Source organism: Chiloscyllium punctatum, chromosome 19, assembly GCF_047496795.1.
Source record: "Chiloscyllium punctatum isolate Juve2018m chromosome 19, sChiPun1.3, whole genome shotgun sequence".
Lineage (NCBI taxonomy): Eukaryota > Metazoa > Chordata > Chondrichthyes > Orectolobiformes > Hemiscylliidae > Chiloscyllium > Chiloscyllium punctatum.
The window spans coordinates 89,612,585-89,627,075 of record NC_092757.1 but is presented as its reverse complement, the minus strand read 5'-3'; the positions used below and the strand labels follow the sequence as shown (position 1 = coordinate 89,627,075).

Sequence of the window (14,491 nt, the reverse complement as noted above, 5' to 3'; positions counted from 1 at the left end):
TGCTATCAGAATAATTAACATGTTAACTGACTTAACTTCTTTTAAAAAAAAAAGAGGCATATACAAGATAACTTGACAAAATCCATACAGCCTGCAGGTACAATTGAATATGGAATTAAATTTCTACTACCAGCTTAGGGAACAGGGGATGAAATAATTGCAAATACGAAGCAAAAGCAAAAAAGTGTAGGTCTTTTAGCATCTTTAAAACATAAGGAAAATACCTGACATGGAGCATTTATTCTTCAGAGTGCCTCACCTCCCTCTCCCAAATCACTATACAGCAGTATAGCATTTCCTACATCTCCCATCCTCCCAATATTTTCTGATTCAAATAAGAAACCTTCTTAGATTTTAAAAATCCTAATAATTTTGATTCTCAAATTTTATTCAGACTATTCTTGAGACTCATTAAGGAAATTTGCTGAAGTTCAATATTAAAGATAGGAAGGTATTTTTACTCAAGGTACCTCCAGATAAAGATCTCAGAGTCAGAGATGTACAGCATGGAAACAGACCCTTTGGTCCAACCCGTCCATACTGACCAGATATCCCAATCCAATCTAGTCCCACCTGCCAGCACCCAGCCCACATTCCTCCAAACCCTTCCTATTCATATACCCATCCAAATGCCTCAGCTCATTCCATACACATACCACCCTCTGTGTGAAAAGGTTGCCCCTTTAGATCTCTTTTATATCGTTCCCCTCTCACCCTAAACCCCTCTAGTTCTGGATTCCCCCATCCCAGGGAAAAGACTGTCTATTTATACTTTCCATGCCCCTCATGGTTTTGTAAACCTCTATAAGGTCACCCCTCAACCTCTGACGCTCCAGGGAAAACAGCCCTAGCCTGTTCAGCCTCTCCCTATAGCTCAAATCCTCCAAACCTGGCAACATCCTTGTAATTCTTTTCTGAACCCTTTCAAGTTTCACAACACCCTTCTGCTGACAAATCTTTGATCTGTGCACCATCATGCCAGTAGAGATGTTATTCGGGATACAAAACAATTAACTATGGCTATGTGAATCTGCACAACAGATGACTGATTCCATTCAATAAACAAACTTGACACTACAGCTCAGTAGTGTGTGATCTCACTGAAAAATATGCAGTGAACCCTAGGATTCTGCCTGAAGGGAACATAAATTAGAAATCTACTCCAGGTGAGCAGAGATGCTGCACCAACTTAGAATTCCAAGCAAATATCCAGCAGAACATTCACATTTGGAAGAGGATGGGTATCTCTAATCACTCCAACATCCTGCAAACTAATAATTTACAAATTTGGGAGCATAGAAAGGGTGTCTTGTTTCTGCGTCACAACCTTATGGAACGGATGAGGGTTTACAGTATTTAGCCTGTCAGAATGCTGATCAGTGAAATAATCCCTTACTTCAAGCTCTTCGCTTGGCTGAAGCAAAAAGACTAAAGAAGTTTCTTGCTCACAGATAGACCACATATGGAGACAAAGCCTTTTTTTTAAAATTCATTCATGGAACAAGGGCATCACTAGGTAGGCCAATATTTATTGCGTACCTTAGAGGGCAATTAAGAATCAACCACATTGCTGTGAATCTGGAGTCACATGTAGTCCAAACCAGGTTGTCATGTTAAAAGATTAAATTGTATCATCTCTCTGGACATTAATGTAATGTTAAAATGTTAAAATGCACTGTCTTCCTCCAAGAAGCTGAACATCCTGGAAGTGGGTAAAGGCAACATTCTGTCTCACCTAACAAGGTGAGGCTAGTAGTTTCCTTTTTTTAAGATTAGATTACTTACAGTGTGGAAACAGGCCCTTCGGCCCAACAAGTCCACACCAACCCGCCGAAGCGCAACCCACCAAGACCCATTCCCCTACATTTTACCCCTTCACCTAACACTTTAGCGTGGCCAATTCACCTAACCCGTACATTTTTGGACTGTGGCAGGAAACCGGAGCACCCGGAGGAAACCCACACAAACACAGGGAGAATGTGCAAACTCCACAGTCAGTCACCTGAGGTGGGAATTGAACCCGGGTCTCTGGCGCTGTGAGGCAACGGAACTAACAGTGCTAAACGCTGTGCCGCCCTAAAGGAAATGAGTAGACCATATAGCTTTACCAACAATCAATAATGAATTGATGGTCATCAGTAGGTTCTTAATTCCAGATTTTTAGTCAATTCAAAATCCACCATCTGCCATGGCAGGATTCGAACCCAGGTTCATTAGACCCAGAACCATAGTCGAGTCTCTGGATTAACAGTAACAACTAGGCCACTGCCTCCTCTTCCAGACAGGCATTTCCTTTCTACTGCTGAACACCACAGCTAACATTTTAACCTCAGCTTAATTACAATTTCAAAGGTAAGTGTTTATATATCTGAAGTGAAAATACATCTAGATTATACTCAAATGCCTTCAGCATAGAAGTCAATCCCAAGGAGTACTCCAAGGGACATACAAATTACACCAAATTAAACACAGCAATATAAAGAGATGACAATAAAAAGGGCAATTTTAAATGTAAAAAAGGTGCTGAGAAGAAATGGATGAGTTAAAAATGATTTCTAATTCAAGTGGAGGTCCTACCATTGGTGGTCAACTAGAGGAAAATGAGAAGAGCATCAAACTTAAGGAAAACAATTAAGCAGAGGCAAGGGGCCAGATGACTGGTCAGAAAACAAAGAACAGCATCAAACAATAGAAAGTAAATCAGGACAAATTAGAGCACTGAGTTTGCTAGCTAGAAAGGTAAAAACAACTGGCAAGAGTTTCCATAGTTATCAAGAAAAAAAATATTGCACTCTAAAGGATGAGTTAAAGAAACATCAAATGTAATGGATATACATTTTGCTTCCTCAATATGATAATAAATATTACTGAGATTTTTTTCTAAAGGGAGATTAAACTAGGTGAAATTATAAATCACTCAGGATGCAGTACTAAACAGAGTGATGGAGCAACAGGTTCATAAGTCCCCAGATCCAGATGGACCTTATCCTAGGGTCTTAAGAGTGGCCAATGAAGTAGTCAATAATTTTGTGTTAATTTTCCAAAATTCCCTCATGATTGACTCCATCAAACTGCAAAGTAGCAAAACATAACCCCTAGTGTCACGGAAGAAAGGAAGCAGAAAACAGGAAGGTATAAAACTGGTTAGGTAGTCTGTCAGTGCAGGGGTTGGGGGTGGGGCACGTTACTACAGTTGATTAAAAGTTATAAATGGGCACCTAGAAGGACTCAAGGTAATTATCAAATGTCATATTTTTGGCTTTAGCAATACCATGCTAAGTTATTGGGACTCATTGAAGGAACAACATGCGCTGGCAATAAAGGGAATCTGTTTAATACGTTACACTTAGATTTGCAGAAAGCATGGTCAATGTTCCACATAAAGGGATTGTTTAGGAGAAAGAAAGGGTAGATCCACTCAAGGACAAAGGACAGAATGCATGTGTGGAGCCAGAGGAAATGGGTGAGATCACAGAACAAACATAAAAACAGTACAGGTCCTTCAGCCCTTGATGTTGTGCCGACCTTGTATCCTCCTAACTAGCCTGCATACCCTTCATTGTACTATTTTCCATGGTTTTTTGCAGGAGTATTCTTGTCTCAGACTTGATTGAAGTTTATTGAAGAAGTGACAAAAATGCTTGATGAGGATAAGGTAGTGGATGTTGTCTCCATGGACTTTAAAGCATTTGATGAGGTACCTCATGCTCGGCTAGTTCAGAAGATTAAAGTCACATGGGATCATGGTGAGTTGGATACAAGAGTGGCTTGGTCATGGAAGACAGAGGGTAGTTGTGAAGGTGTTTTTTGACCAAAGGTCTGTGACCAGTGGTATTCCAAAAGGATCAGTGCTGGGGCCTCTGCTGTTTGCAATATACATTCATTATTTGGATGAAAATGAGGTGGCCTAATTAGTAAGCTGCAGACAATGAAAAATTGTTGAGTTGTGGATAGTGTGGCAGGTTGTCGAAAGGATACAGCAGCATATAGAACAGTTGGAAAGCTAGGCGTGGAAATGGAAGATGGATGTTTACCCAGGTAGTGAAGAATGATGCATTTTAGAAGATCAAATGCAAGAGGAATATTCCCAGTAAATTGCAGAACCCTGAGCAGCACTGATAGAGGAATCTTCGGGTGCAAGTCCACAGCTCCCGAAAGTGGCACACAAGTGGATAATGTGGAAAAAGCAGCATTCGGCATGCGTATCTTCATTGGTTGGGGCATTGAGGATAAGAGTAAATTACGTGTTATAAAAGTGCAGTGTACTGAACTTTAAAGGTGGGGGGGGGGGGAAAGAGAAGCTGGCATGGACTGAAAGCATAGTTTGCTGAACAATGTAACATTTGGTTGATATGGTAAAAAAAACTATTTCAAATTAGAAAATCAGTTTAAATTTGGCCCCAGCTACCAAAAGCCAATCAAATTTGAACTTAATGTTTTGATGACATCAAACTAATGATTTCATTTTTTGGGGTATAAAAGCTGGACATTTTGAACAGTTAGAGAAAACAGCAAAGAGCTGACACAAGTAAAGGTACCACCCCATAAGAAATTTGTGCAGAAGACCAAAGCCGACCGAGCGAAATCTACAGAGAAAGTTCAACATCCCGAAGATGACAACTGGGTTTGAAATCCATTTGTCATAAATTTAAGAGGGGATTTATCATACCAGTATTGTAGAGTGGGAGGTAAAAGATAGGTTTGAGAGAAAGGAGCTGTAAGTAATTGTTTTAATGTTCTCTGCTGCACTAAAAGAATAAAATTGTTAGTTTTTACCTTAAATAATGAAAGCTGGGATAGGTCTTTGCCTCTCGAAATTTAATAGATTACAGCGCTAGGTGAGCTTCGGTGTGTCGTGTGTAAATTAGCAGAGGGGTTTACCCTATGTCATAACACATGTTGCAGTGATATAAGACTGTAGTTAGACTTCATTTGAGTATTGCTCTGAGAGGTCATCGAACCCAAAACATTAACTCTTAGATTTCTCTTTACAGATGTTGGCAGGCCGGCTGAGTTTTTCCAGCACTTCATGTTTGTATTTGAGTATTGCATGCAGCTCTGATCACCACAATGCAGGAAAGACATGGAGGCTTTGCAGAGAGTGCAAAAGAGGTCAAACCAGGATGTTGACTTGGATTGGAGTGTATTAGCTCCAAGGAGAGGTTGGGCAAATGTGGACTGTTTTCGCTAGAACAGAGGCAGCTGAGAGGCAACCTGACAAGTTCATAAAACTATAAGAGGCATGGATAGTCTCTCAGTCTTTTTCAGAGGGTAGAAAATGTCAAATACGAGGAGGCATTGGTTTAAGGTGAGAGGAAGCAAGTTTAAAAAGGACATGTGAGAGAGACTTTTCTTTAAAAAAAATTTAAAAAGGTGACGTGTGCCTAGAACACACTGAGGGGATAGTCGAAGCAGATACAACAGCAACATTGAGACATTTAGATACATGAACAGGCATGGGAATTGACAGGGATATGAACCACATACAGACACATTAGATTAGTTTAGAATGGCATCATGGTCAGCACACATACTGAGGGTCGAAGGGCCTACTCCTGTCCTGTCCGATGTTGTATGCAAAGTAGCTGCTCTAACTTGTTAGCACGGACAGAAGATCGGTTGTTTAAAAACAGTTAGCATAAAGTGGGTCTTTTTCAGCTTGGCAGAATGTGACAAACACAGTCCAAAAGATATTTGATGGGTCAACTGATTAAAAACTTTTAATCAACAATTTAGATGAGGGAATCAAAGGCATGTTTGTTAAACCTGCATAGACGTTTGTAGGGAGACGATAGTCTACTGATGTCATCACTAGATTATTAATCCAAAAGTTCAACTAATGTTTTGGTGACCTGGGTTCAAATTCCATTATGGCAGATGAGGGGATTTAAGTTCGAATTTAAAAAAAAACAATTTAAAAAACTACTGATGACCGTGAAACCATTGCCAACTGTCAGACCAACCCATCTGGTTCAGTAATGTCCTTCAGGGAAGGTACTTGGCCACGCTCACCTGGTCTGACCTACGTATAATTCCAGACTCTCAGCAATATGGTTGACTTAGCAAGCCATTCAGTTCAAAGGCAACAAGGTATCAGTCAGCAACACCCACATCTCACAAGTGAATAAATATGACAACTGTAGATGCCAAAGTATACTATGAAGTGGATGACAAGGATGCAGACCAACACAGACAGTTTAAGTAGGCAAAAATCTGGTAGAGTATAATGCAGATAAATATGAAGGAGCATAAGAATTTAAATTAGAGGCATTAGAAGGAAAAAGGGTCATATCAAAAGAAGAAGTTAATTATTTTACGAAAATTCATTTCGGACAGAGGTAAAAATGAAGCTTCATTACTTTAACATGAGTCATATTACCCTATTAAAGTCCCCCAGCATTCCGAGAAGCTATCAATCAGGCAAGTTATGTTGTCCATTTGCTACCAGAGGTCACGAAGTGGAAAACAAAAAGGACAACCAAGTAGCTTCTGTTTCTGCCCCAACTTCATCTTGGTAACTCCATACCCCTTCCCCAGTCACCTCACTGTAGATCTCACTCAAGTGACCATCAACAAAACAAAAAGCTTTCAGCGAGATTCATCTGACTATAAGTTCAGGGTGTTGAGTTTTAACATATGCTATTTGTTTTCCTTCCAAATATAACTGAACTTAGACCTATTCTTTAATCTTACCTTTGAGCTCATGGTGGATAAGATCAGCAAAATTTGGCACTTCACCCCACCAGAAAATCCAAAGCTCCCGGTGGCCTGGTATCACATCCCTGCGCCACACACAAAGTACATTAGCTTTCAAGCAGCGGCTGAAGCTGCACAGAATGGCATCATCTTCAGCCACCGGGATAACGAGCGGTGTCCCCACTGGACCCTTCCATGAATAACGTCGCCATTTAATTCCAGGCAGGTCAGCCTAAGGGGAAAGTAGGAAAACCAGAGGTTAACTTCAAACAATCTGCTTCAAAACACTGTTCTAACATGAGAAACACTTAAATCCACAAAAGACAGAAAATTTTAGCCAAGAGGAGAGTGGCTCTAGTTGCAGCATAACAAGTCACCAAAATTGCTCAGACAAGTTTCACTAATTCTCAAGTCACCAGCTTAAGGGCAGAAGCACGTGCATTGTTTTTGTTTTGCAGGGAGGAGATGCACAGAAAAGAGATACACAAAGTATTTCAATTAATAAACTATTACACCTCACTAGAGTAGTACATGGAAGAAACAAAAGCCATGCTATTCTAACAGTCAGCAAAAAAGTTTAAGATCTTGAAAAGTACAAAGTTCCCCAATGTTCAGACACCAATTAATAGAAATCACAAACCAAGTTTCTGTACTGAACATGGATCAATAATTTATTACAAGTAATTACATTCTACCTACAGGTAAAGAATTATAAACAGTTGGCATATAATATGAATTCAAAACTTCCACTGCAGACACAGACAAAAAGGGTTTTAAAAAGCTTTGGGTCAGAAGGAAAAACTATAGACAGTTCAGTGGACATTGTTCCCAGGTTCTGTTCTCAACATGATCTTTTACGATTCTTCTCCTGGCTAGTATATTGCTTTATCTTTCTCCAGAAGTTTCCACTAGCTCATAAGACACACAAGGTGGCCGGGTCACTCAAAAATTCTGACATCAGAAAGATCACAGCTCACAACTGTTACAGGAGGTTTTTATTTCCTTCAATTTTAGTGAGTTTTCACTGCAGAGAAAGAGAGACCACTCTTAAGCTGGAGGGGTAGCTAAACATTTAACTTGCTCCTAATTCCCAGCTATTCAGTTATCTAAGAACCACAATTGCTGCCAGGGAAAAAAAAAGTCTGTTACAGTAGCTCAATATAGTCAGTTAGGAATTAATTTACTATCAAATGAAACAGTTTAGTACCAACAAAATTTTCCCAGTTCCTGAACAACTTGGATAATGTGATGTCAGTTGAGAAAATATGGCAAGATCAGAAAAATGAGATTCTCAGCACTGAAAAAAAAAGCACAGATTTGGCAATCAACTTTAGAACAGCAAGATGAAATTCTTGTCCGTACAGAGGAAATCTATTTTCATACATCAATATATTAGTACTTAATCCCACTTCATTTATATGCAGTTTCCAATGCTCTTATGCGCCAATTCCCAACGTAAAAGTTGTTACAAAAACATAACCTTTTGAACAGCTATCATCTAATCCTCCAGGCCTCCACCTTGGAGGATGATCACCAACATCTCAGGATGTGCTCACGGGTATCAAGCATCTGCATACCTCCCCCATTCACAGGAAGTTGGCAATTGGACATGCACCAGTCTCACCACATCTTAAGTGCACCTCCAAATAGTTTCAGATACAGGCCTCCATTTCAATGTTGTAATTTGGAGCATATTAGTACGAAAAGCACCCACGCTCAGGACTGGGCCAGGGAGCTTTGCAAGCTCTTAACTTATGTCACACCTGCATAGGATATTCTCAGTACTGGTGACTTGCCTTGTTTTTCATGTTTTGCTGCCTCATTCATAACTTAAACTTTCAGTATTTGTGTTACCTTACCATTTAAGACAGATGCAGAGCATAGTTATTGGGGGGGCAGAATTGGGTAGGAAGATTCAATTTATTAGAAAGAAACAAAGAAAGGGACATGAAAGTTTGGGCATAGAGTTGGAAAACTCAATTATGAGGGTAAGTCTGCAATTCATTTTGGCAAGCATGATCTACAATGCCTTCATCCTCACTCCAAAGCAGAAGGGGAATGCAAAATATTGTCTACACCTTGAGTCGGTAGAGTCCAAAGACACCAGTTCCACTTGTGAGTAATGCAAAGTCCTTCATAACACAGTATTTCAGTTCAGTGAATACATGTGTAACCATAGCAACCTGCATGCAAAACATGCAGGACCCAATGTGGATACAAACCCTGGTCACAAACTAGGCATTAGGAAACACTCCATAGCATCAATGGGAGTCTGCAACATCCTGAATGGAAAACAATGCTAAGACATCATTTGTGACATGCAAATGCTGACTTTTCACATTAAAAATCTGTTCTATTTCTGATATTCCACACACATTCACTGGAACGATGACTAATAGATCCAGCTACAGCAGGGACCGTCGCTGTACATGCAGTGCTACAAAGGCTCAAAAATGGAGCATAATCAGATATAGATACAACAAGCAAGGACCAGGAGCAACCTTCAACAAGCAACTTGATTTTTAATGCAATCAATTACTTCTAAGGATCTAAACCGGACCTATGTAGGATCTTTCAATCTTCAACCTACAAATGTATAAAGGCTGTTCCTGATGTAATCTGGCACAAATTGCACCATTTCACTTCATTTCCCCATAAAGGTGATCACTGCCACAGCAAAAAAAAAGAATGAGGATACTGTAAATCAACAAAACAGAAGTTGCTGGAAAAGCTCAGCAGGTCTGTCAGCACCTGTGAACAGCAATCAGAGTTAACATTTCAGGTCCAGTGACTGGGTTGAGGAAGGATCACCAGACCCGAAACGTTAACTGATTTCTCTTCAGATGCTGACAGACCTGCTGAGCTTTGCCAGCAACTTCTATTTTTGTCAGCGCTACAGTAAGCCTTGCCAACATAGCTGGCTTCCCCCAAGGTGCACGGCACTAGAGGGTTCACGCTTGTTGAGCGTACCAATATAATGAGGCAGACTTCAACAGAAAAGGCCAGCAATTTCAACATGTAAATCATTGGAGATGATCAGTACCATAATTTAGAATATCTGCACCAGGTACCTATAAGCTGTTGTGATGCCTATACAACATCAAGAACTCCGATATTCCTGCTTTGTTTCAAGTGCTGGATGCCTTACAAGGATTGTTCTGAGAGATGGCTACAAAGATCAGCCTACAGATTATCAACTAGCCGATTATTCTTCTTATGGGATCTTCAATTGCCATTACTGGACTGAAAAAATGCTAACTCAGATAATGTTTGATCATAAAATTAAAAATCCAATTACAATTCATAGTTACATTATAAAAATGTTCATTTAAGGTGGCATAGAGCTCACTGCAAATAATACTTAAAAGGTTCACTTATAGGCCAAAGTTTCTCACCCAGTTCATGACAAGTTCTTTTATATACTTCACTCCAGACGAAATTTAGTGCCAACTACAAACTTCAGCTCCCATTTCACTTATCATTGCCCTCTTTCCACCACTACCCTCACTCAACAGTATCAGATATTCTGATATGGCACATTCAGAACAACTTTCCATTCAAATTTAAATCTCAAAAAAAAACTGAGTTGAGATTCTTTCAGAGTAACCAACATAAAATTGTACACTTTGGAAAGGGAATTAACACATTGGATGGAATGCGAGGAAAGTAAAGTTAATTAGCACACAAAGAAATTAACCCAGTCATCATTTGAAGTTAATTTCAATTTTAAAAAAGTTAAAGTAATAGAAAATCAAGCAATCTGAGAAGTCTCCTTGCTGCAGCAATACCTTCAGTATAAATATTTATGGCAAAGTAAACAGCAGGTTTGGTACTAACTTACGCAGTTTGGAATACATATGGACCGTCAAACAAACTGCAGAGAATGGTGTATAACTATGCTGGCATAATATTCAATTACAGGCTGTTGCACCAAACTAGATTATGAATGACTCTACACTGGTTGAAATCTAGCAAGTGTATAAATATAGACAGTTAAGTACATTGTCCTTTATGCTGACTTCAATAAAATTTAAAAACAGGAAGTCACTTAAAATGTTATTTTGCAAGTCAACATGTTTAAAGACTACAGTTTCTTAGTCACAATTTCCTGTTTGAAGGCTGATTATTCGAACTGTTTTGTTTTTGTATTACAAGTGGAAATAAATTTCTGAAGTAGGCCAGATGTTTCTCAACTACTACAGTTTTGAATAGAATGCTGAAAAACCACTGCAACTCCTCAGAGATTAATAAAAGCTGATCTGACGGACGTTTAGATAAAGATGGAACTTTTGTTGTTAAAAACTTAGCCTGAGAAAATCTATTAGGACTGATGTTATGTGCACTATTCAGTTCTGTTCAACAAATGCATTAGCAACTGCTCCCATCCATTCACCTATACCAAATTCCACACTAACAATTTTGTGAATGGAAAAATCACAGTGGACAAATGTGTTCAGTTTTACAATTATCAATTGTAAGTAAAAATCAGTATATACAGTATACTTTTCAGAAGGCTTTGATAAAGTCAAACACAAATTTTGGTTCACAAAATTAAAACAGGATAGAAGAACACACCAGTACAGATTATGGATTGGCTAACAGCAAAATAGTAATAAACAGATCACTCACGTGGGATACAGAAGGATCTGTATTTGGGCCCCAGCTGTTCAGTATACAAATGAGTTGGACATCAAGATCAAAATTAATTTCCCAAGTTTGTAGTTTAAAAAAGAGAGTCAGGTAGGAATGTGTGCTCAGAGAAAGATTCAAGAGATAAAAAAAAAAATCTGCAGGTGCTGGAATCCAAAAGGAGACAAGCAGGAGGCTGGGAGAACATAGCAAGCCAGGCAGTATCTGGAGGTGGAGAAGTCAACGTTTCAAGTATAAACCTTCTTCAGGAATGGAGGCAGGGGTGGGGAGCTGCAGATAAGGAGGGGGGTTTGGGTGGTATGGGGGGCAGAGTTGTAAGGTGGTGATAGGTGAACACAGGTGGTGGATACGGCCTGGTTGGTCAATGGGAGGAATGAATCCAGTTGGTGGCTGGAAAGAAGGGTTGGTAGATAGAATGGGAGGGAAATGGTGGGGGTGGGGGAGGAGAGGAGGAATGGGATGGTTATTTAAAATTGGAGAACGTAAAGTTGAGTCAAGCAACCTCAAGAAGATTTGAACAGATTTAAATGAGTAGGACGGAAAGCAAATGTGGAAAAATGGAAGGCTATCCACTTTATTATACAAATGTGTAGAGTATTACTTACAATCGTAGAGATTAGAAATGGAAATACACAGAACGACTTAGATGCTAACGAATAAGGTCACGGAGGGCCAACATTTAAGTACAGCAAGGAATTAAGAAAGCTAATGGTATGTTGGCCTTTATCACAAAGATGATGATTCAAATACAAGAGCAGCAAAGTCTTGCTACAATTGTATAGAAGTTAAGACCACATTTGGGAATAATGCATGCAGGTTTGGTGGCCTTACCTAAGGGAGGATATTATTGCCATACAGCAAGCACAATTAAGGTTTATCAGACTTGTTCCTGGTATGGTGGGATTGACCTAAAAAGGAGAGATTGGGGAAGAAGGTCTGAACTGTGGACAGATGAAGACTGAGAGGTGATCTCATTGAAACTTAGAACAATAGACAGGACATGTTTTCCTGGTTAGTGATTCTAGAACCAAGGGGCAAAATGTAAAATAAATAATAAAGGAAGCCAATTCGGAAGATGAGAATCTTTTAACTCAGGATTGAGAATCTTTGCGTTTTCAGAAAGCTGTACAATCTGTTTTTTGACTGTTTTAAAATAGAAACTGACATTTCTAAATACTAAATGACAGTGGGATATAGGGATAGCATAGGACAAAAAGCATTCAAGTTGATCATCAGTGATGGCAGTGTTCATTCAGGTCTGACCAAACAGGCAAAAGTGAGGACTGCAGATGCTGGAGATCAGAGTCTGTGCTGGAAAAGCACAGATCAGGCAGCATCCGAGAAGTAAGAAAATCAACGTTTCTGGAAAAAGCTTCATTCCTGATGAAGGGCTTTTGCCCGAAACATTGATCTTCCTGCTCCTCAGACGCTGCCTGACCCGCTGTGCCTTTCCAGCACCACTCTAATCTAGACTCTGACCAAACATCCTACCTCTGCTCCATGTTTGAGGAAACTATAGAATAGACTAACCAGCTGTTCAAGATAATTTTAAAAAGAGCTGGGTTTACTGCATCACAGCGTCTACCCAAAGCAATTCATAGTACATGAAGTATTTCTGAAATGGAATCACTGGTAAAGCAGGGAAAACATGGTAACACACATTGTTTCCAAATTGCAATGCAGTAAGAGATCAGATTTTGTTTTCATGATGCTGGCCAAAGGATAATTAAAAACTGTACACATTTCCGATCTCAAACAATGCCGAGGAATCACTTAAAACCACCTTGAAAAAGGACAGATAAGGTATTGGTTTACGTTCTCATCTAAGGATAGCACTCTAGTACAAACTAGAAGGAACATTGCACAATTGATGCAAGTAATAGCAGAGGTTAATATTTTTACATCTCTGGAGGCTTGAAGCTTTTGCCTTCAAGAGTGCTAGTAGTGATCCAGGTGACATCGACATTAAAACGGTGCCACTACACAAGTAAAAACAAACAAGATGACTTTGCACTTGTTGGGGGTACAGTCAACTGCTTAAAAGTGTCCCCTGGAATAAAATCAGCTGTAACCAGCTACAAAATCTCATTCTCAAACACTTTAAAAACACAGTGGGAAAATATTTTATTTATTTGGCAAATTAGGCTTCACCATTCAGTGCAGATAAGTGCTGAATTTGGCATACTTTGGCACTCTGGCATACCTGGCCAACAGTTGAGTTGTCAGGCTAATGAAACAATTGTTTTTGTAAGATCTTACACTGAAGCAAATTCAGATAAGGTACTTGCATCTCCTGCCCCACCAGCTGCCACTTCAGTATATTTTCTCTTTCACTGTCAGTGAAGTCCAGTCAAAAAACCATCGTAGGTGCTTAAAAGAATTTATTGTGTCAGGACCTCCAGTAAATTAAATACATTTAATCAGCTCTCAGCTCCTTCATTTAACCAAAACAGACAAGTTTGGGAACACATCCAATTCATTTGGCTGGAATACAAAAACAAAACACCACTGCAAAAATAATTTTTAAAATACCACAAATTTTAAAAACAAAAAAGAACTACATAAGTAATTAAAGCAACTTAGTTTGAAAGGAAGTATAAGTTTGTCAGAAGCTTGGATTTCCTCCTAGAAACTAGAAACTAACTCACAGGGCTTGTGTGTCACATGGTCCTAACATGTAAAGGCTTCCATGATGTAAAACTATGCAAAAGCAATTTAAATTGTAATGGAAATAATTTTGAAAAATTTTCCCTGCATCAATAGTTTTGGAATTTATCTGCACAAAGAAAGTATTGAGAAAACAAATCATCTTCCCATATGCACAAGCATAAGTTTGTGTAAACATATTCTCAGTTCATGGGAACGGAATGACAATATTGGCATAGTCAGCAGGATCCAAACAGATAGTTACAATTGGATGGCGTCAACGGCTGCCCGGAACATCGGTGTCCCGAGACAGAAGGGCCCACAAGGTAAGATTTTAAACCTTGCTCCCTCTCAACATTCCTGTGTGCTGGAGATAGTACCCTCGCTCGATCACACTCTATTCTACAGATTCCTCAAATAGTAATTAGTTCAGTCAAGAGAAACAGTTTTGCAAGCACGCTGGCAGGCAGAGATTGCGTGGGGGGGGGGGGGGGGGAAG

The 14,491-nt window shown here is 39.4% G+C and overlaps 1 protein-coding gene across 2 annotated transcripts in view; it reads right to left on the bottom strand.

The window, feature by feature from the left end:
• med13a (mediator complex subunit 13a) overlaps positions 1-14,491 on the bottom strand; it is a 220,407-nt gene that overhangs the window by 193,269 nt on the left and 12,647 nt on the right. For both annotated transcript variants that reach the window (XM_072590029.1, XM_072590030.1), the window contains exon 2: positions 6,694-6,928. In XM_072590029.1, the coding sequence (XP_072446130.1) occupies positions 6,694-6,928 (235 nt within the window). The remainder of the gene's footprint in view (positions 1-6,693; positions 6,929-14,491) is intronic.